At 33.9% G+C, this 20,247-nt stretch overlaps 2 protein-coding genes across 4 annotated transcripts; one reads left to right on the forward strand and one right to left on the reverse strand.

The window, feature by feature from the left end:
• Positions 1 to 1,223: 1,223 nt before the first annotated feature.
• LOC105173628 (putative pre-mRNA-splicing factor ATP-dependent RNA helicase DEAH5) lies at positions 1,224 to 7,376 on the reverse strand. Of its 3 annotated transcripts, none has more exons than XR_016062832.1 (5): positions 7,233 to 7,376; positions 3,837 to 7,071; positions 2,780 to 3,194; positions 1,734 to 2,056; positions 1,224 to 1,640 (listed from the first exon to the last, which is right to left on the reverse strand). XR_016062832.1 is itself a non-coding variant. In XM_011095447.3 (3 exons), the coding sequence occupies exons 1-2, from the start codon at positions 7,067 to 7,069 to the stop codon at positions 2,801 to 2,803; spliced, it is 3,627 nt and encodes a 1,208-aa protein (XP_011093749.1). In that variant the 5' UTR covers positions 7,070 to 7,303; the 3' UTR covers positions 1,224 to 2,056; positions 2,780 to 2,800. The 3 variants fall into 3 exon arrangements, 1 of the variants encoding a protein (XP_011093749.1); XR_016062831.1 differs by having other exon boundaries at positions 3,837 to 7,108; XM_011095447.3 differs by having other exon boundaries at positions 1,224 to 2,056; positions 3,837 to 7,303.
• A 6,373-nt stretch (positions 7,377 to 13,749) lies between these two features.
• On the forward strand, positions 13,750 to 17,840 carry LOC105173824 (putative transcription factor bHLH041). The gene is made up of 8 exons (XM_011095705.3): positions 13,750 to 14,233; positions 14,340 to 14,462; positions 14,553 to 14,658; positions 14,741 to 14,755; positions 14,855 to 14,917; positions 15,113 to 15,838; positions 15,920 to 16,315; positions 17,085 to 17,840. Exons 1-8 carry the CDS (start codon positions 14,118 to 14,120, stop codon positions 17,151 to 17,153), a joined length of 1,614 nt encoding a protein of 537 aa, XP_011094007.2. The 5' UTR covers positions 13,750 to 14,117; the 3' UTR covers positions 17,154 to 17,840.
• The last annotated feature ends 2,407 nt before the right edge of the window (positions 17,841 to 20,247 follow it).

Here is a 20,247-nt window from a genome sequence, read left to right on the forward strand (position 1 = left end):
TTACCAAAAAAAGAACCTCACACTCGTCTCCATTTCCCCCTAAACCTTCAGCAACGTCCTCAAAACAGAGTCCCTTATTACCCTCAAAACAACACACCACAACAGTCATTCACTACTAAACCACCCCACCAACCCAACCATAACACCAAATTTTCACCCTGGTATGGATAGAGATTAACTCCACACGAATTATGCTTTGTGTGTGATGAGAAATACACTATCGGACACCAATGCAGTGGTAGGAAACAACTCTATATCATGTAAGTACTCGAAGAACAGGAGGAAGTTATGGTTGAGGAAAATGATGGGAGCAAGCCAAATTGCATTCTTGATGATGGTGATAATTATACACCAGTTTCCTTGTGATTTAATGTAATAACACATAAATTTTTTATAGTTTGAAAAATTACATTTAATATTTTTAACATTTATTTTCATTCAACAAATAAATCCTTATGTTGACCAAAATTCATCAGCTCTCCAATATGTAATCCCCATGTTACTAACTTATTGCAGATCACACAAACTTTTCCAATCAAATGCCCTTCTACATCTTAACACGAGCTCTGCTAAGATTTAACATACAAGCACCCTATCATTGTTCAAAAAATTACAAATACCTTCCTAATATTTTATGAATTTATATAGAGATTAAAAATTGCCAACTTCATCCCTATATATATATACTTAAAAGAATTAAACATTGTAAAACTATCAAACAAGGTGTATAAATTTCAAAAAATTATAAAAATTACTACGTAGTCGATAAAAAAATTTAATTTTTTTTAGTAATGAATAAAATTATAATTTATAATCCATAAGAGCTTTTTGATCATTTCACAATAGCATTGATGAAAACCTAATAAAAACTAACGAATTTAACTAATTAACCGTTAAAATCAATTGGTATTGATAATTTTTCAAGCAGAGAAACTTATTTAATCATTCAAATTTCAAAAAAAACTCAATGTAATTTACCCAATTTCAAAAATGAGGTATGTGCCGATCTTTTTATTAGGCAGTGAGGTGTAGTGTCTATAAGACCATCAAATGCGTACCATGTAGTCTACACACGCGGAACTCAATATGGCCGAAAGGTGCAACGAGTTGAGTTCTCAAGTGTCGGATGCCATACAAAATTATACAAACACGACCAACAAAATTGAATCGAATGCTGACAATTAAGTGGATGCTTAAAAACCATTATACCATTATTCAAAACATAAAGCAATGAACCCCAAATTTTATAAAGGAAAACTACGATAAAATCTTTAAACAGTCTAGAGCTAATTCTAATGTTCTTCCAAACCTTGAAGAGTGTGATACAATCATGAAAACAAATCCTGTGGCGCAGGAAGGTTTGTTGGTGTTTCGACTTAGAAATTTCCAACAACTATTCAGCAATGAACTGAAGCTGAACGAAGAGCAAAAATCATGAACTGCGACCAGCAAACAGTAAGCACAAAAAGTAAAGAAAGTAGCATCCCAAACAAATTGTGGTAACGTGCCAACCAAAATTCACCTTCCGTGACTCTTTAACCAATCAATTCCATTAGTTGCGAGGAATAATCACTCGATACTTAAACAAGAATGTGGTGAACAAATAGCTATGAAATATTTGCAAAGTACACCTCTGTCACCTGTGGAAAATGAGAAAGAAAACCACAACAGCAAGTTCAAATCCGTGCAGAGAAAATTTAATATGTATATGAGAAGTAATGAGCAGATACTACCTAAAAGAAACTTGCAGAACAATGCTCGGCTGCAATTAGGGAAAAATGCAACAGGTTCACCAAAATCTTTCACTTCTCCGAGGACGAAAACTGAAACATTTAAGTCCAGAGGAGGGCATAGTTATCACTTCTCTTGTGCACAAGTATAGAAACAAATGCATTCCACAACCTGGTACTAAAGCCATTATAGAAGCTTGGGAAGCCTTTATCTCGCGACATGTTTCTCTCAGGCTCACCCATGACATCAAATTTCCGTTTCATTGAAGCTCAATCCAAAAACATTCTGATCAGAGCCTGCAGCTCTATCAACTCCAGCAAAGAGCCTTCATTTATGGAATCAATAGAATATTTATGAGATCATATAACTTGGATTCCTTGAAATATTTCATAAGAAATCCTGGTGCCACCAACAACTAGGAATACACACACACATATATGTAGAGTTGGAGAATACTAGTCAAGAAATGATTGATTGCAATTATTGTAAGCTGTTCAGGAGTAAATCAGTAAATCACTGTTAGAATTTTTACAAAGAAGAGCAAGTTGAAGCTATAAGTACAACTTATTGGCCAGGTAACACGTCTCAACCAATTCCAACTATTCAACACAAGCAATCCCTACTTACTGTTTTGGTCATGTCTTCACTATTTCTAAAAGCTAGCACTTCTTTAGAAGCACAAACTTCCTCAAACACACTGTCCGTCAGCAATACTGTGGAACATCACAAGCATATGGCAAAAAACAAAAAACAAACAAAACAACAGAGATCTTTTTGCAATGTCTGCAATTAACTAGTCCTCCTCTCTTCTTATAAATATGTGATATTTTCAAACAAAAAAGTAGGAAAGGGGAACTCAGAAATGAAACCTAACTGGGAAAATTTCAATAGAAGGACCATGATGTTACAATCAGCAGGCAATTGGCAACAGAATCCAATAACCTTGATACAGTAAAGTGTAAACAGCGAAACTTCAACACTTAACTCATATTAGAGCCATAAACATATATTTAGAGCAAGAGGCCAAAAACTAAAACTGCAAACTAACCAGCAACAATATCAAGCAAGACTAAGCACGCCTTTTGCTCAAACGCCAAGAATTTGGTTCATGATATCTGTCATAGAGTGGCTCAATACGCTCTTGTCTCTTACGCTTGCTCATTTTTGTAGGATCTGAGACCTTGAAGAATCTTGGAGCTAGTTCAACAAGCCACTTGGGATCTATAACTGTGACCTCACGCATATACTCCTTAGTGGTCATCACCAATTCGTGGTAAATAACCCAGTCAGGTTGTCTTTGGAACAAAGCACTGCTTGGATGTATATAAACTGGCTGGTTCTCGACTAGCGTTCTGTAGCCTTCTTGTGGATCCTTTCTAGCAGCATGGAAAAAGAAACCAGCAGCTATAGCTTTCCGAATCTTTGAAAAGTTCTTACCAGCACTTACAACATCCAACTTGTACCTGTTAATACAGCAGCCATTTAAGTCTTGCTAAAGATACTTCATATAATGATACCTCTATATTAAGTAAAAAGTTAAAGGTTTTCATAAGGTTTAAGGTTTAAGCACATTCATCTAGAACCATTTATCATTTAGTAGTGCAAGGAGAATGAGAGATACCGAACCATGTATACTAATGTGCCAAAATTAAAAACGAAAAGAAGATTTTAAAAAATAAACAGAAAGTCAAAAGTCACATGAACTAGCTATTTGGCATATTAAAAGGTTAAGAAATAACATGTAAAACATAGAGCTAGAGTCAGGAGGCTAAAACATAACATGTAAATCATAAAGCTAGTGTTGGGAGGACTCAGTGGTTTGGAAGAGAAAGTACATAAAGAGCTTAATCCGTGAGGACAGTCCAGGGAACAGCAAAAGTTTTAGGAATTGTTTTCACCAGAGAACCCTATTCAAAGAAGGCTATCAGATTTTAAGTTCCTTTTTGAAGAAGTTTATGATATCACATGAAATCCACTTCAGATGCATAATTCAATAAGAGATGCAATCTTCAAGGAGCATATTCAAAGAATCATCAGAAATAAGATATTCAGCATCATTTCAAGTCAACCAGAACCATAACATAATGAAGAATATGATCACGTACTTGTCCATGATGGAGAGAAGCTGTTTTCTCACATCCTGCGCCCTTCTCAATGATCGAGACTGAACAAAATTCTCAAAGCACCATGGACCTGAGAAATTCTTTGCTTTCCACGCCTCATAAACAGCAAGTAGTGTCAAATGGTCTCCTTCAGGCTGAAAAAACTTTGCTCTTTTCTGGTCTGCCTGAGCCTGTTTTTCTCTTGGTCGATAGAATATATTTCCAGTCTGAATCATTGCAATGATGGTCAGAATCTCATCACTGCAACCGAGATCTACACTGGCAAGAAGCATTTTGGACAGTGGCGGATCTAGAGGAAATTCTGCCATTTTCCTACCCAACTTGGTAAGGAGACCCTCTTCATCCAGAGCTCCTAAACTGTATAACTGTTCCATGGCTGATATAAGTGCCTGCGGTGAAGGAGGGTCCATAAAATCAAAAGATAATAGGTCATTAATACCCATAGCTTTCAAATTAAGAGTAGTCATTCCGAGATTAATCCTCTGTATCTCTGGAATTGAAGTGGGAGACATCTCATTGTGAAATGCACTCTCTGTATAGAGACGATAGCACTTTCCTGGTCCTGTTCGCCCAGCTCGTCCTGCCCTTTGCTTTGCAGATGCTTGTGATATTGGAGTTATCACCAGTGAATCAAGCCCCTGTTTAGGATTGTAGACATTTTGCTTTGCAAACCCAGGATCAATCACATAGAATATGCCATCAATAGTCAAAGAAGCTTCAGCAATATTTGTAGCAACAACTACTTTTCTTTTTCCAGGAGGTGCAGGCTCAAAAATCCTGGACTGCATTTCACTAGGTAAGGCACTGTACACAGGTAAAATAATCAACTCGGGAACATTTCTACCTAAACCCTTCATCCTCTCATAAAGGCATTGACATGCATAATCGATCTCTTCTTGACCAGTCAAGAACAGAAGTATATCACCTTCAGGTTCAGTCAAGTGAATCTGTAATACAGTGATCAGTGATGCGTCCAAGTAGTCACTTTCTGGCTGCTTGGTGTAGAGTATTTCTACAGGAAATGTTCTCCCGGGAATAGTGAAGATGTTGCAATTGAAGAAATATCCAGAAAACTTTTCTGCATCTAAAGTTGCGGATGTGACAATGAGACGAAGATCAGGTCTCCGTTTCACAAGTTGCTTCAGTAATCCAAAAAGGACATCTGTGTGAATTGTCCTTTCATGAGCCTCATCAAGCATTATCACTGAGTACTGAGACAAATCTTCATCAATCAGAATCTCCCTAAGAAGCATACCATCGGTCATATACTTGATTACTGTCTCTGGACTAGTACAATCCTCAAAACGAATTGCATAGCCAACTTCTTCCCCTAAACGACAACCAAATTCCTCAGCAACTCTCTTGGCCACAGACATTGCAGCCACTCTACGAGGTTGAGTACATCCTATTTTGCCTTTAGTAGTATATCCAGCTTCAGCAAGATACTGTGTTACCTGTGTCGTCTTACCTGACCCTGTCTCACCAATGACAACCAGGACCTGATTATCATGGCAAGCCTTAACCAGTTCATTCTTCAACTTATAGATGGGCAAGCTTTGTCTCTGTTCCTGTATGGATAGCTTTGATCTCTGTCCAAAAGTTAAAGCTTTACCATACGCATCCTTTTTCCACTCTGGCATGTCATATGCAGACAAACCAACACCTCTCAGTTCCTGAGCAAGATGCCTCTCACCTGTTTCTGGCATTGGATCTTCCCACGGTCGATTCAGATCCTTTGGGATGGAATCCAACATTGTTCGTTGTTGTTGTTCCCTAACTTCCCTCCTCTCCTTTATCAGAGCAGACTGAAGTGCTGCTGCACGACTCAAAGACCCCTCGGGGTTCTTGAATATCTTTACAGGAGACATGTCAATGGAGTACCTACTCTGACCCTGCAAAAAAGCAGGTTCATCCTCATTCAATTCAATCTCTAGCTCCTCTTCTGCTCCTTCCTCCTGATAAAGCATCCCATCTCCGTCTTCATCAAACATAGGATACTCCTTTACGCTCATAACACCAGAAGCAATCAGCTGCTTAGCCTCCCACCTTTCTGGCGAACTCATTCTCTTCAGTGGTCTTCGTGATGGCACAGCTTCATCTTCCTCGAGAATTTTGATCCCCGATAGACCAATCCTACTCCCCATCCCTCCACCTTCATTCCTACCTGAAGGGTTCGTTCTCAAACCATCATCCACCTCACTCCTCTTCAAGGGCAACAAATCCTTTCCACTGTTCTGATCCACATCCCTCATTGACAAACTCAGATTATTCCCACTAACCGAGATAACTTTCACGTAGACTTCCTGATCTCGCTTCACTACATCCTTTGCATTTGTAATCCTCCTAGTTGCCATCTGAGACACATGTACCAGACCCTCTTTCCCTCTAAATTCATGAAACTGAACAAAACATCCCTTATCCATCACCCTTGAAACCCTTCCCTTGTAAACTTTATACAATTCTGGCTCCTCCGGCCGTTTACTCCTCTCCTTCCTCGTCTCCCTCCTGTCATCATCCATCTCTTCCTCATACCCATTCCTCCAATTCTGTTCATCTTTATTTCTGTCCCTGTCACTGTTTCTTCGTCTACCTTTATCATCTTCATATCCATCCCTATCGTATCTGCCCCTTTCCTCTCTATCCCCATGTCTACCTCTTTCCTCTCTTACCCCATGTCTGCCCCTTTCCTCTCTATCCCCATATCTGCCCCTTTCCTCTCTATCCCCATATCTACCCCTTTCCCTGTCCTTCCCTCTGTCCCTTCTCTCTCTTCTGTCACTATCCCTCCCTCTATCCCTATACTTGTCTTCCTCATCCTCTTCCTCTATTCTCCTCCGGCTTTTAGCTTCCTCCTCAATCTCCTTCTCCAAATCCTTCACCCTCTCCTTACCATCCTTGATCTTCAAAGCTGCAAATGGGGTTTTCTCTCCCTCCTTCGACCCCTTCTCCGATTTCGATTTCTGCTTCGGCGGCAAAATCGCATGAATAATAGTGAGCAGCGTCCGCACAAAATAATCCGGCATCTCTGCACCATTCTCCTTCAGTTTGGCATCGAATTCGTCCACTTTCTCACAATTCCGACCCATCTCCGTGATGAACTCAGCCAACACCTTATCACCAAACCCTAGATGAGTCTCTAACTCGGAACACACTTTGGAGACTAGAGATAGGTACTCCAGCTTCTTCAGTCCATCTGCTTCAATTTCTGCCCCCATCTCTTCTCACACAAACGGAGAAGACCCAATAAACAGTATCTTCAGAGAAATATAACGCAAATTCAAGAACGCTCAAGCATGTACATATACATAACATATGCCAATGATTGGCGTACATACATATATTAGGATTTCAGTGAAATTGGTTTTTGTTTGAGCGTACCTTATGATTGGGGGTTGCAGCAGAATTTTGGGGCTCACGGTTGAAGGAAAGCGTTTGAGTAGCCGACTTCGAGCATGACGGCGTCGTATTGAAGCGAGCTAGATGGGGCTTCTTTTGTTGCTTAATTCTTTTATCTCTCAGAGGTGTAGAAATTAGAATCATGAACTTCTTTTTCGACTAATGACACACTTAAATGCTTGTGTTAAATAATTTAATTATTATTATATTAAAGAGAAAGAGAAAATAAATAAAAATTTGTAGAATAGAGGGAAAAAGAGAAAAATAAATACTTATAAAATCTGACACAAAAAATTAAATTACATCGAATATTGTCTCGTTCCAATTTTTTTATGTATGTATACGTAAAATACCATTTTTTTAAAATGGAATCGGACTGGTCTTGGACCGATCTCAAGTATCAAAATCTAGGATTAGCCCAGCCCCATCTTTAAAATAAATTTAATTGGAATCCAAGATCACTCCAAGACGATTATGAATAGTACTAAGCTAGTCTTAGGTAGGATTTTTTGGACTAGTCCGTCCTGAATTTGGGCCAACACCACTTATTGTACACCTTAATATTAAACATGTGTAACACTTTTAAAATGTGAAAGAAAGTGTCAAACACATTTTTATACATGTTTAGAAATGTTAAACATGTCTAATGCTTCTTTAACATTGCATGAAAAAAATAATTTTTCAAAGTATTGAACATGTTATAAGTAATACGAAGGAAGCTCAAGCCTCATTAGTGGCAAACTTGGATTTAATTTCTGATACTTTTAGTTCATTTATCATATATCATGTTTTTATAAATTGTTATGATGTAAAAGACATAAAAGAATGAAGCATGGATGATTGGACCCTTTGTTGGTTGATTTATTTAGTTTAATTGTTTTTTTATTATTGAAAATATATATTGGAATCGGATTCTTGTGTATTTATTTAGTTTAAATGTTGTTTAGACTTACCAAATTCTTACTTTAGTTCAGTAAGATTTTACTGTATCCAAACTCCTAATTGGATAGCCTGCTAGCTTAATTAGCGACGATTTTTAATGATCGTCGGATCTCAAAATGGCCAGCGCAACTCAGCCCAGAATTGAATTAAATCAACAAAAAAATGGGCTAGAGGTGGTCCTAAGCCGGGCTTGCTGGGCCTTATTTTAATATAAAAATAATGTATGTCATGTGCACCTTGAGCCGAATCCCTCGCCTACACTCATTTATACTTCTCACGTAACAACATACATTGTCGTTGAACCCCATTATATGGGGCACTCATTAATCCAACTTTAGGATGGTGGAATTGTTAGTAAAATAAGTGTTGAATGTATTTTTGATCGTGTTTTGGCACTTTAATAATTCTATTATTTATTTTTTCAGAATTACAAAATAGCTTTTATAACTTCTTTATATTTTTCGATTTTGATCCTTTTCGACACCAAATTTTTAAAAGTTTCTTAAAATAGAAAAACTAAAATATGAACTTTTTGTCTTATAAAAGGAAAAGCGTAATCTCCTGGTTGATTAATTATAGGTGACATTCTTTAGATTGAAGAAGTAAAGGTGCTATCATGAGAAACGCCAATCAGCTCAGATTTGACATGTTGCATCCAGTCAACGATCAAAGTCGTCTAATTAGAAAAATGAATGTGAGGGGCCAAATTGAAATTAATGGGCCAGAGAGCAGCTGCAATAAATGGAAATATTGTTCCCCAGTCGCCTGCTGGAATGGTTGGTTCTGAGGGAATTAAGGAAATGTCTTCATCTCAATTTATAAACTCTTTTCAACATTTTAAAAAGAGGATAATTATATTTACATTCTTAGCTGGGGTTTATTTGTATAAATTATCTATATCTTTTGTATAATTATAAAAGTCACTCTTAACAGTAAAAAAATAGAGATAATTTGTATCATGATATTGATGTTATTAGGGGGTGTATATGTAATTTTTTCAAAAAATAAGAGTGATTTGTGTAAATGATATTCGATGTTTCTCATGGTGCATGTGTAATTATTCAAAAAGCAGAAATAATTTGTGTAAAGAAACTATAAGTTAAGGAATGTAAACGTAATTTATCCCCTAAAAAGTATTTCAGAGTGGGAAAATGTTGTGTATTTGAGAAATCTTTTAGGAAACAGATGTTGTAATTGGCATTTTAATGTTGTTAATTTGTAACAACAATGCGTCTAAAATATGGATGCCAGTGTATGGGTGAATCCATAGATTTGATTGAGTAGAAAAAGAGGTAGTGATGTTGCCCCGCAAAGGAAATATGATGGGAGAATTTTGCGCCTTGATGTGTTATATAAATAGATGGTGGGATGAGAGTGTTTCACACTCATTTCTTATCCCACATAAGAAGTTTATTGAATAAATAAACTGGTTATATTGGGTTTAAGGTTCAAGATATATTTGAAATGTTATGAAGATTGGAGCGAACATAAAGTTGTTTCACATAGGTATGAGCTAATATCTTACAATAAATATATATTATTTTGCAGCAAAATTATTGAAATTATCTGGATAAAATAGAAATTGGTTTTTTAAACCCATTTCAGTCAAAACAGTTTCAGGTTTGTTTTAACAGTTTTTATTTCAAAATCTGAAACTGCTGTCAGTTTTTTATCTTTCTACTGAGAGTTTGACACAATTTAATTCAATGCTAAATGCCTTGTTGCTACTGAAGCCTATAAAAAGTTGTTGAATTCCACACTTCAGATAACAAAACTTGAAACGAGAAACATCTTCAGAAATCTCCTCTCTTTTTTCTCGATATTTCTCTAAGAACCCAAGATTTGTTCTTCATTCTTTCTTAAAGGCAACTGACTAGTGTTCGAAGTATTTTTTGGTATAATACTTTACTGAAAGAACAGAACCATCTTATCCTAAAAGAAATTACATAGTACCCGTTGCACTTAAATATGGAGCATATAATTTCTTCAAGGCAAACAAAAGAAAGTCCGTGATTCGATTCGTAATTTGCTTTAAATCGAGAGTTGTTACGGCACAACTCTCTTGTAAGTTTCTCATAAAATTTTATTATAACAACATTATCTAATTGATCTTCCGTTTGTTCCAATACGTTTGTTTCAAAATTGGTTTCCAAAACTGTTATTATCAAATTTGATTGATTTTCAAAACTGTACTACGATTAATTGAATTTTAACCAACAATAAACTTAGGAGCTTGTACATTTTTTTTTTTTAGAAAAACAGTAAATTACAATGGTTCCCTTAGTGATTTTTAGAAGACGCACTAGAGACTAGAATTATTAACTTAATGTATTGTTAATAATAATTAAATATTTTTTACTTTTTGTTATTAATATCATCTATTTCCTTCATTGCAATACATGTGAATTATTGTTGGCTCTGATTTTATATAAATACTAAAATTTTGTCATAAAAAAAGGGCTTTCGCTGGAGAGCCGAGATATTAGACTTATAAGTTATACAAACTCCTCGTCTATCTCTCAAATGAAAAGGCTTGGGCTAGACTCATGGATTCTTTCCCATATATTATGTTAATAATGTGGTGTAAGCTCATATTAGGAGAAAAGGTAATTTTAGTTTTATAACTTATGGAGAGTGGCATTTTTTATTGTGTACAAATTAATTAAATTGAAAGATTGCATGTGACTTGCACATGATCAAATTAAATTATATATTTAGTCTTGTATCTTAGGAGGGGTTGTCATTTTTAGTCATGTAACTTAGTGTTAGCATTTTTGTCCTGTACGAAATTGATTTATAGGACTAAAAAGTGCAACTTAATTGGGTCATGCGTAAGTCACATACAATTTCAGATCAAATTGACCGAAAAAAGACTAAAATTATAAAATTACAGGACTAAATTGTGAAAAATTCAATTCGTATAGGACTAAAAATGTCTATTCTCCTGAGTTATACAAGATTAAAACTGTAATTCTTTCCTCATGTTAGAGGTGTTATCTAGTAGAAGTTAAAGCGTAAGACCGAGAGTGATAATGACCCTATACAGTGAGATCGAAAATGTATTTTTTTGTTAATGAATTATAAAAAAAACAATTAAAAGGAATAAAAAAAAGAAAATTAATTTAAAATAATTTCAAAATCTCAATATTATTTTATCAATTTGAATAAAAAAAGATAAGGAGTAAAATATTATCATGAATAAAAAAATAAAATAAGTACAAATAAAAATAAAATAATTAATTTCAATTAAATCATAAATATAACAACATTATCATCGGCCATCAAAAAATTAAAAAACTTTTATCACGTGAAGAAATCTTAAAGATGGAACTTTAAATGTACAAATAAAAGAATGAATTAAAAAAATAACTCAACTATCAAAACAATAAATATTTATTATGTATTTCTCTAAAAAAACCTTAATGCATTAATAAAAAGGGTTAACAAGATAAAAGAAGACACACAAAAAAAATTATAATAATAAAAAAGATAAAGCGTGAAAAAAGTCTAAAATACAAAATAGATTAAAACGTAAGTAGATAATAATTATTAAATTTTTAAATAAAAAATAATAAAAAAAAGATCGTATTGATATGCTGTAAGTTTAAACAAAACATTTTTTTTTTTTTTCAAATGTTGAAATTTTAAATCGAGTTCAATGGGTATGAACTAATGTGTACGTGCCTTCCACTTGTGCAAATTGGATCCTTCTATTTTAAAGAATGTTTTGTTCGTTTATCCACTTTCAACGTACACTATGCTGCCTGAATTGTTCTTTCAATTAATATAAGTTATATATACCAATTTTAGATACATAACGGGCCGTTTATTTTACTAAATTGGTCCTGACGTTATTGGATATCAGGGTTAGTTCAATAAATCCTTCATTTACATTAATAATTGGCGACTCGACATTTATCTGTTTGACCTGCAAAATTTCAAGATTGTCCCATACTATTGATTAGATTGGGGGCCGTGATTCACTTATCCCACGTGTCCCATTTTTAGCTTCTTAGCCTTTTTTGCATTTTTATTCCTGCCTTTTGACAAAATTATATATATTAATTAATACAAATTGTTTCTGTATTTTATTAAGAATTAATCAACATATTTATATTTTTTTTTGATAATTTCTAATTTTAACTCTGTTGCATTCTAGTTTTGATAATTTAGCTTATTGATGATGATAAACTAAAAAAAGAATAATATATATATATATATATATATATTCTTTTTGGAATGAATAACTAAATTCCAACCCTACCAAATAGGTCGTAAAGTGCAATTTTACTTTCTATAACCTAAATGACTGTGAATGCAAATTATCAAAAAGTTCAAAGGAGGCAAATTTTAAATTGTGCAGCGAATTTTGCAACAGAAGTTGTCGCAAAAATTGAAAAAAAATAAAATAAAAAATTCAATGCAAGATCCATCCCAAAACTATCAAAATCCATCTTAAATACTTCCGTCCCAAAATTTCCTACTGGATCTCATGCAAAATTTGTCCTATCTTTTGGGTGTTTGGAACGGATACCATCATACCAGTCTCAAAATTTTGGACGATTTTGAGATAGGTATCCGTCGAAAACCTGTTGCAATTTTTTTCCTTTTCAAAAGTCATTGTAAGCAAATTTTGTTTCAAAAGTCATTGTAAATTTATTCCAAATTTAATTCAACTATTATCTGTCTATTAGACAATATTTGTGACGGTCAAATATATAACTTTCTAATCAATGCAAATTTGGGATAAATATATTTCGTCCATCCCAAATTTTTTCCGACACCATTGACAACAATGGAGTTTACCCATCGCAAAATACATCCCAAATATCGACACCTAGTCGCAATATTTTGCATCTTCATTCCAAAAATTCATCAAAAAAGATAGTTGTTTTTCTTTTTAGTCAAACTATACAAATTCTCCATCCCACATCGGTTGAGGGAGGAGTTCTATGAGTATACAATGTTATTTCTCTTTGATAATCGATTTTCTAAGCACAAGGGGAACGGATGACACAAATAATATGAATCATTATATGCTAATATATGTGGCACCCCTCAAATGTGTCTATATAACTAAATTTAAAATTTTTAAAAACTATTATTGTTTTAAAAATGTATTATTTATATAAATTAAATATTAAAACCATAAAAAATTATGAGAAAATATTGAAAAGAAAATGATAGTTGAAAAAGGGACGTGGAAGGTAAAAAGGGAGGAAATGGAAAATTCAGAAAAGAGAGGAAAAAAGAAAGTTGAGAAGTGAGAAAAAAAAAAAAAGTTAACAAAATATTAAAAAAAATGAAAAATTGACAGATCATAATATTAAGAATGCAAATAGAGCGTTCTTCAATTATATAAAAATATAGATAATATTTGTAAAAAAAAAAAGAAAAAAGAAAATAGACAAGGACCACCTTGACTCAATTCAAAACAATGGACTTTGACCATTACTTTTCTCCCCCTTCCCTTCATAATCCTACCCCCCAAACCCTTTCCACCCCCACCCACCTCACCTTTCTCAGCAATACTTTTCATGCTCTGATGTCTTTGCTGAATAATCCCTCATCTCCACCTTTACCCTACTTTTCAACACCCATCTTCACACCTCCACCCCCTACCATTTATTAAGGAAACTCTCTTACTTCTTGCATATATAGCATCACAACCCTTCTTTCCCACCTACTACTACCACTACTAATCATCATATACTTTTCAATCTTCCTTATGATCAGATATCAGCTATAAATGAGTTCTCGTGGTTGGATTATTCTTGATGCATATATATCTATATATAGCTAGTAGACATGGATTGGTTGCATAACCAAGACGACGATGTCTTGGCATCATCATCGGCATCATGACTGCGATTTTTTCCGTCTGCTATTCATAGAAGCTGCAGTCAGCTGCTATAGCTAGTTCTCATGGACTCCATATTTCTCCTTGGTGAAGGAGAACGTGCCGCTTTTCTCCAGCAAATGATGCAGTCTTTTGGTTGTGCTTACATTTGCCTTTGGTCTTACTTACCCCCTCCATCCAAGTTAGATAACTCACCCTCTTCTTTTCTTTAATCTCTGATACTGTAATTTATATAAGAATACAACATATTGCAACCCCTGATCATGAATTTCTTATACATATTGCAGCTGCTTGCTAGCTTTGGATGGAGTCTATCAGGAAGTAAGCGATCAGCCGAGCTCGTCGGCTGGAAGCCTTGCCAGGCGTCTTTTCGGTGTGTATCGAGAATCAGTGATCTTTATTGATTCTGGGTAGGTATATGTGAAGTAATGTTTTAAGTGTAATACATTGTGGTTTTCCAAATTGAAGTGTATGTTTTTTTGTTGAAAAATTACTTTTAGGCGAATCCCTGGTTTTGCTTTCAAGAACCATCTTTCTTACATGGAGTTGAAGTTGCATGATCTTCAGCGGATGGCTTCCAGTGAAGCTCAGCTGCATTTCTACCAAGTAATTAGTCCTTTTTCTATGTGTTTTTCACCAATTCTTGGAGATTGTAACTGATCTTAGCCATTGTGTTTTTCTATTACAGGAAGCTGGGATTAAGGTTTGCATAAAACCCTTTATTCAGAAACAAGTCGTTCTTTATCTGTTTGATTTTATTCAGCATTGTAAATTTATTTCAGTGTCTTTCGTTTCGGTGCAGACCGTCGTGTTTATGGGTTGTGCCACGGGGGAGATTGAGCTAGGCATGTGCAATGATCCTCAGGTTAGTTTTGTTATACATACTGCAAAATTTTTGTACATTTCATAAGAAATAAAGCAATATTAGAGGACTTCACCATTCGTCATGAATTAAAGTTGTGGGACGAGAGTTGGAGAACCAGTCTTTGATACTCGTTCTCCGCAAAAGGAAATTAAATATTAGTAATCCCAATATATATATGTTGCTTGAGATTTTCAGGTAGACCTGCAAATTGAGATGAAAAATTTGTTCCCGGCCGACTTCTCTCGACAGGCCATGTCTAGCGAGCAGCCTCCTCCCACCGATCCGAACCAGCCTCCATCTTCATCTTCGTCGTCACTAAGGTCGCTATCAGTCGACAGCACCGAGTACTCGCCTCTATTGTTCAACATTCCTACTTCTTCCTTCATTCAAGAACCTTCAAAGGAAGCCCTCAACATTGGACAAACCCTTCTCGAGGAGACGCTAAGATCACTTCCAATATCGGCACCATTGATCACCACTAGCCCTGATCATCACCAAGCAGCCATACAAGCCTTAAGCCAAATCCGAAACGTTCAATTCCCAACAATAGAGAGTGAAGATTCTGCAATGACAAAAGCCATTCTTGCTGTCTTATCTTCCCCTTCCAGTACTTCCTCATCTTGTCATCAGCAAATTGCACCAAACTTGCCGCCAATCAGCCATAGCCCAACCGCATTCAGGAGTTATCAGTCAGCAGCGTTAACGCCCGTTGCAGCCAGAAGTAGTCGGAAGCACAGCATGTTTAGAAGAGCTGTTTTGTTCTTCAGAAACTTGAACTTGAGGAGAAGACAGGAACTACAAATACAAGGAAACCGGCCCACGACAACACAGCTGCACCACATGATCTCGGAAAGAAGACGACGAGAAAAGCTAAACGAAAGCTTTCAAATCCTAAGATCATTACTCCCTCCAGGATCAAAGGTATGTAGGCTATATGTACTCAAAATTGCTCAATTAATTAATATTCGAATTTCAAGATCGGGTTTTTCTCTACATATGCAGAAGGATAAGGCTTCTGTACTTAGCAGCACAACTGAGTACCTGAGTTCATTGAAATCTCAAGTGGAAGAACTAAGCAAGAGAAATCAGATGCTGGAATCGCAGCTGTCGGTCCAAAGATCGGTCGAAGCTAGCAATCAAGCTCAAGTGGAGGGCTCTTCTTCATCAGTGGAAAGGGTGAACGTGGAGATCAACCAGGTTTCATCATCAGCATCGGAAGCAAGATTCTTGGATTTGAGGGTGACAGTAAGAGGAGAAAGTAGCATGTTGGATTTGGTCATTCGGGTATTGGAGTTCTTGAAACAAGAAAGGAATGTGAGTTTGATGTCTTTAGAATCCAATACCAGGATGTTAGAATCAATCCCAGTGCATGGGATAATGCTGAGACTGAAAATTGAGGTATGGATTCTCATGACTTCAATTAAAATCTTATATTTTTGTTAAGTAAAATTCGATAATCCCATGATATAATTTGCTTAATTAATTATAACTAATGTATTCTAATTCATACTCTTTAGCTAATTGTGGCATTAATTAATAAGTAGTTCTTTTGATGCATTAATATAATTAGGTTAATTTTAATTCATCAAACCTGGGGGTAATTATCTTGTTCTTTCTTCCTATATCTAAGTACTGTATTAGGACAAGCATGTTTCCATGCATGTACTTATATATATTTCTGAGGTTACATCTAAATTGTTCATTCATTATATTTCACTTAAACTATACACGTCACACGTATAAAATACGAGAAAATACAATTCTAGTCTTGTAATTTAGGGGATGACTTATTTATCATACACGAATTGATTTTCGCAATTTAGTCCTATAATTTTATAATTTTAACAGTTTTAGTCATTTTTTGCCGAAAAAATACATGTGGCTTGCACATGACCCAGAATATTACAATTTTTATACATAATTTAGGAATTAATCAGTTACCTTTTATACAATTTTTATTTTGCTATCATTAAATACCTGTATATATTCTTCTAGCATGACATGGAAATTACAAGCTTAATTTGGGAAAAGGGTATTAGGAAATTACCAAGAAGTTGTAATTGATCACATGTTGAACTACTTTTTAAGTATGATTGTTGTTGTGGAATAACGTTAATTGGTGTAAGAAAGCAAAGGTTGATTCTTGTTTGATTTTGTTTGTCCGCAGGGAGATGAATTTGACGAGTCTGCTTTCCAGGAAGCAGTGAGAAGAGTTGTTGATGACCTACCACATTGACAGTAACCATGCATATGGCCCATATATACATATATATATATGGCTGCCCTTTCATTTGATTTTCTCTCCCACCTAAATTATAATTTCCACAATTTTGTAGCCATTTCAAAAGAAAATTCGTGGCTAAAAATATAGTTTATAACTAGGATTTCTTTTTTTAATTTTGATTTTCATCTGACAGTAGCCAAAAATTATATTTTTAGTCCGACAAAATAGGAATTCAACACTTTTAGTCATCTACTTTGCGGGATTTTCAAAATAAACCCAAAATCGAGAAAACTCAACACATTTAATCCTCTACTTTACAGGATTTTCGAAATGGTCCCACAATTGAGAAAATTCAATACATTTAGTCCTCTACTTTACAGGATTTATGGGACTAAACGTGTCAAGTTTTTTCAATTCTCAGACTATTTTGAAAATCCCAAAAGGTACAGGTCTAAATATGTCGAATTTTTTTAATTTTGTGATCATTTTGAAAATCTCATAAAATAGAGGACACAAAGTATTGAAAATCTCATGAAATAGATAAATATAATAAATTTCTTTAGATTATTTGAAAGTTGTACGTAGTCTGCAGTGGAAGTGTATTTTCGGCCATAAAATTTAGTTAGGGTGAGTTGTGTTTGAATAATAGTGTATACATATACATACACATATATGTGTTATAGTTATTCATTTGTTGCCGATCTTGACTCATAATATTTTTGTGTAGACCAATTTTGGGATCAAATCAAATGAAAGCAATAGCATCCAATATAGATTGTTGATTGATGTATTAAATCATGGTCAATGTCTGAAACTCTTCTATATATATACTTTTCCACAAATTAAAAATAAAGAAAAACTCCACCTAATCAAATGTTGCTTTCATCAGCATGGCCCATGCAAATAAAGAAATAATTAAGGGTAAATTATGTATGTCGAGCTATTTAAATTTAAAATAATTATAAATATTTTTTTATTATTTGAAAGATTACCGATATTCCCTAATAATAGCGTCCGACAATCAATTAACCATTTTTGTTAGCTTTTATTGTGATTTTTTTCAAGAATTTTAAACATGAACTATAATTTTACATATTTTTAGAAAAATAATAACATCCACCCAACACGATCAGATTCAAACATAATTCTTTTTTTAATAATTTATTGAGAAAATTAAATTTCAGCAAGGATAAAATTGACATTTTCACTTCGTTGATTCATAATTATGTTACATATTAGAGGGTATCGGTAGATCTTTTAAACAACGAGAGGGTACTTATAGTTATATCAAACATCAGTATAATTTACCCAATAATTAATTACACAAGAATGTTTAAGAATTCCTTTTTTTTTTTTTTTTCTTTCAGATCATCTCTAATGGTTCTAGAACATATATATTAATTTCACATAGTCTTTGTTTGAGTCCTTTTTCTTGCGAATTTCAGTATTTTTATGAGAGTGTTAATTATATTTCTTGGGAAGAATTCAAAGCTATGCTGAGGCGATGGTTTTGACTTATAATACAGAAGACTTAGTTCAATTAAGTAACCCAATGTTTAAGAGAATGACCAGAACTTGGTTTCTGAATGTATCCTCCGTTCAATCTTCTAGACGTCATTATGGTCATTTAATTTTTAGACTGTTTAACCTTGATTTTTAATATGTAATTTCATTATTAAATGCTACTTACTAATTTATACATATATATATAATCTATAATTAATGCACCGTCACTTTAAAAAATTATCCCATGGGATATTCGACAATATAATATTTAACAATTGCTAATTGTCACCTATACTAATATAAAAAGAAAAGCCCTTCCACTTCCACGCTCACAAATGACGGTTAATGATACTGTCATATCAATTTTTTAAGTAAAAAATGTCCTTCATGATAAAATAACTAACTTATTTAACTTTTTAAAACTTACATTAATTGATAAATTATTATTTTTTAATTTTTTTTATTAATGTAATGTACTGGTTTATATATTTTACTCTTATTTATGATATATTTTAAAGCGTGAAAGATTTATTATATGCACATAGGAATGACGTGCCATAACAGTTAATGATTAAAAAAAATAGTTGTAGTAAATAATTATTAACTACAGTTATGCAACATTATTGCCCATGGTTGTTGTAAGTGTGGCTAAAATACTTACCATGGTAAGAGTCATGACAAATATTGTTGTTATAGTAAATAAGTTTAGTTTTTGTATTGGTTTTATCTAACCATGATTTATAGTAGTTATTTACCGCGATTTTTAGTTCATAGCCATTAAAATATAAAATATTACACATTCGATCTCATAGGTTGGGGGTCGACACATTTAATCTCACTCTTTCTAAGATTGCATATTTAGTGGGATTTTTTTGACAAATTTGGTCCCAAATTATATTTTTTGTCAAAAAACTAACGACACATGCACGTTAAAAGGACTCTTTGGAGGGAAATGTGGGACTAAATGTGTAATCTCAAAAAAATATGGGATTAAATGTGTCGATCCTTCTAAGTTATGGGACCAAATGTGTAATACCGATCCGTGCATGCCGATAACTAGTATTGAGCACATCAAGAAACTGTCAATCGTTTGGATATTTATCAAGTGAATGTAAAAAATGTTTGTTTCCCAAAATCGAGTATTATCTTAATATAATTCTATTTAAATTAAATATATATACTAGCCGTTATGACAGGTTGTTTCTGCGTGCATATAATAAATAATATATATACTTTAAAATATAAATAAGAATGAAGTATACAAACCAATACCTTACATTTAAAAAAGAAAGAAAGACATAAAGAAAGAAAGAAAGAAAAATAGACTAATTTAGCAATATTATAAACACAAAAATTTGGTATCGTTGTTTTACAAATTATCATTTGTGAGTGAAATTTTCATATTAGTATAGATATATAGATTAAAAGGAAGAATTTGAGTGGGGTGGTTGAAAATACATAAAGACATTTTTGGTAATTTTAAAAATTAGTATCGCGGTATAAATAACCGCTATTTATGAGTGAAAATGGGATTTTCTTTTTCATGTATTAGTTGTTGTCGTACGTCGTTTCTATGTGCATAAAAATAAATAATTTTTTA

Source organism: Sesamum indicum, linkage group LG11 (assembly GCF_026168435.1).
Source record: "Sesamum indicum cultivar Baizhima isolate 11 linkage group LG11, ASM2616843v1, whole genome shotgun sequence".
Lineage (NCBI taxonomy): Eukaryota > Viridiplantae > Streptophyta > Magnoliopsida > Lamiales > Pedaliaceae > Sesamum > Sesamum indicum.

What these genes read in the sequence shown, in the direction of transcription:
- LOC105173628 (XM_011095447.3), bottom strand. Translation starts at nt 7,069, where the DNA reads ATGGGGGCAGAAATTGAAGCAGATGGACTGAAGAAGCTGGAGTACCTA. An exon ending in CTTCTCTCCATCATGGACAA is followed by an intron (nt 3,195 to 3,836) that starts GTACGTGATCAT and finishes CTGTATTAACAG; the next exon opens with GTACAAGTTGGATGTTGTAA.
- LOC105173824 (XM_011095705.3), top strand. Translation starts at nt 14,118, where the DNA reads ATGGACTCCATATTTCTCCTTGGTGAAGGAGAACGTGCCGCTTTTCTC. An exon ending in GTGATCTTTATTGATTCTGG is followed by an intron (nt 14,463 to 14,552) that starts GTAGGTATATGT and finishes AATTACTTTTAG; the next exon opens with GCGAATCCCTGGTTTTGCTT. An exon ending in TGCTGAGACTGAAAATTGAG is followed by an intron (nt 16,316 to 17,084) that starts GTATGGATTCTC and finishes GTTTGTCCGCAG; the next exon opens with GGAGATGAATTTGACGAGTC.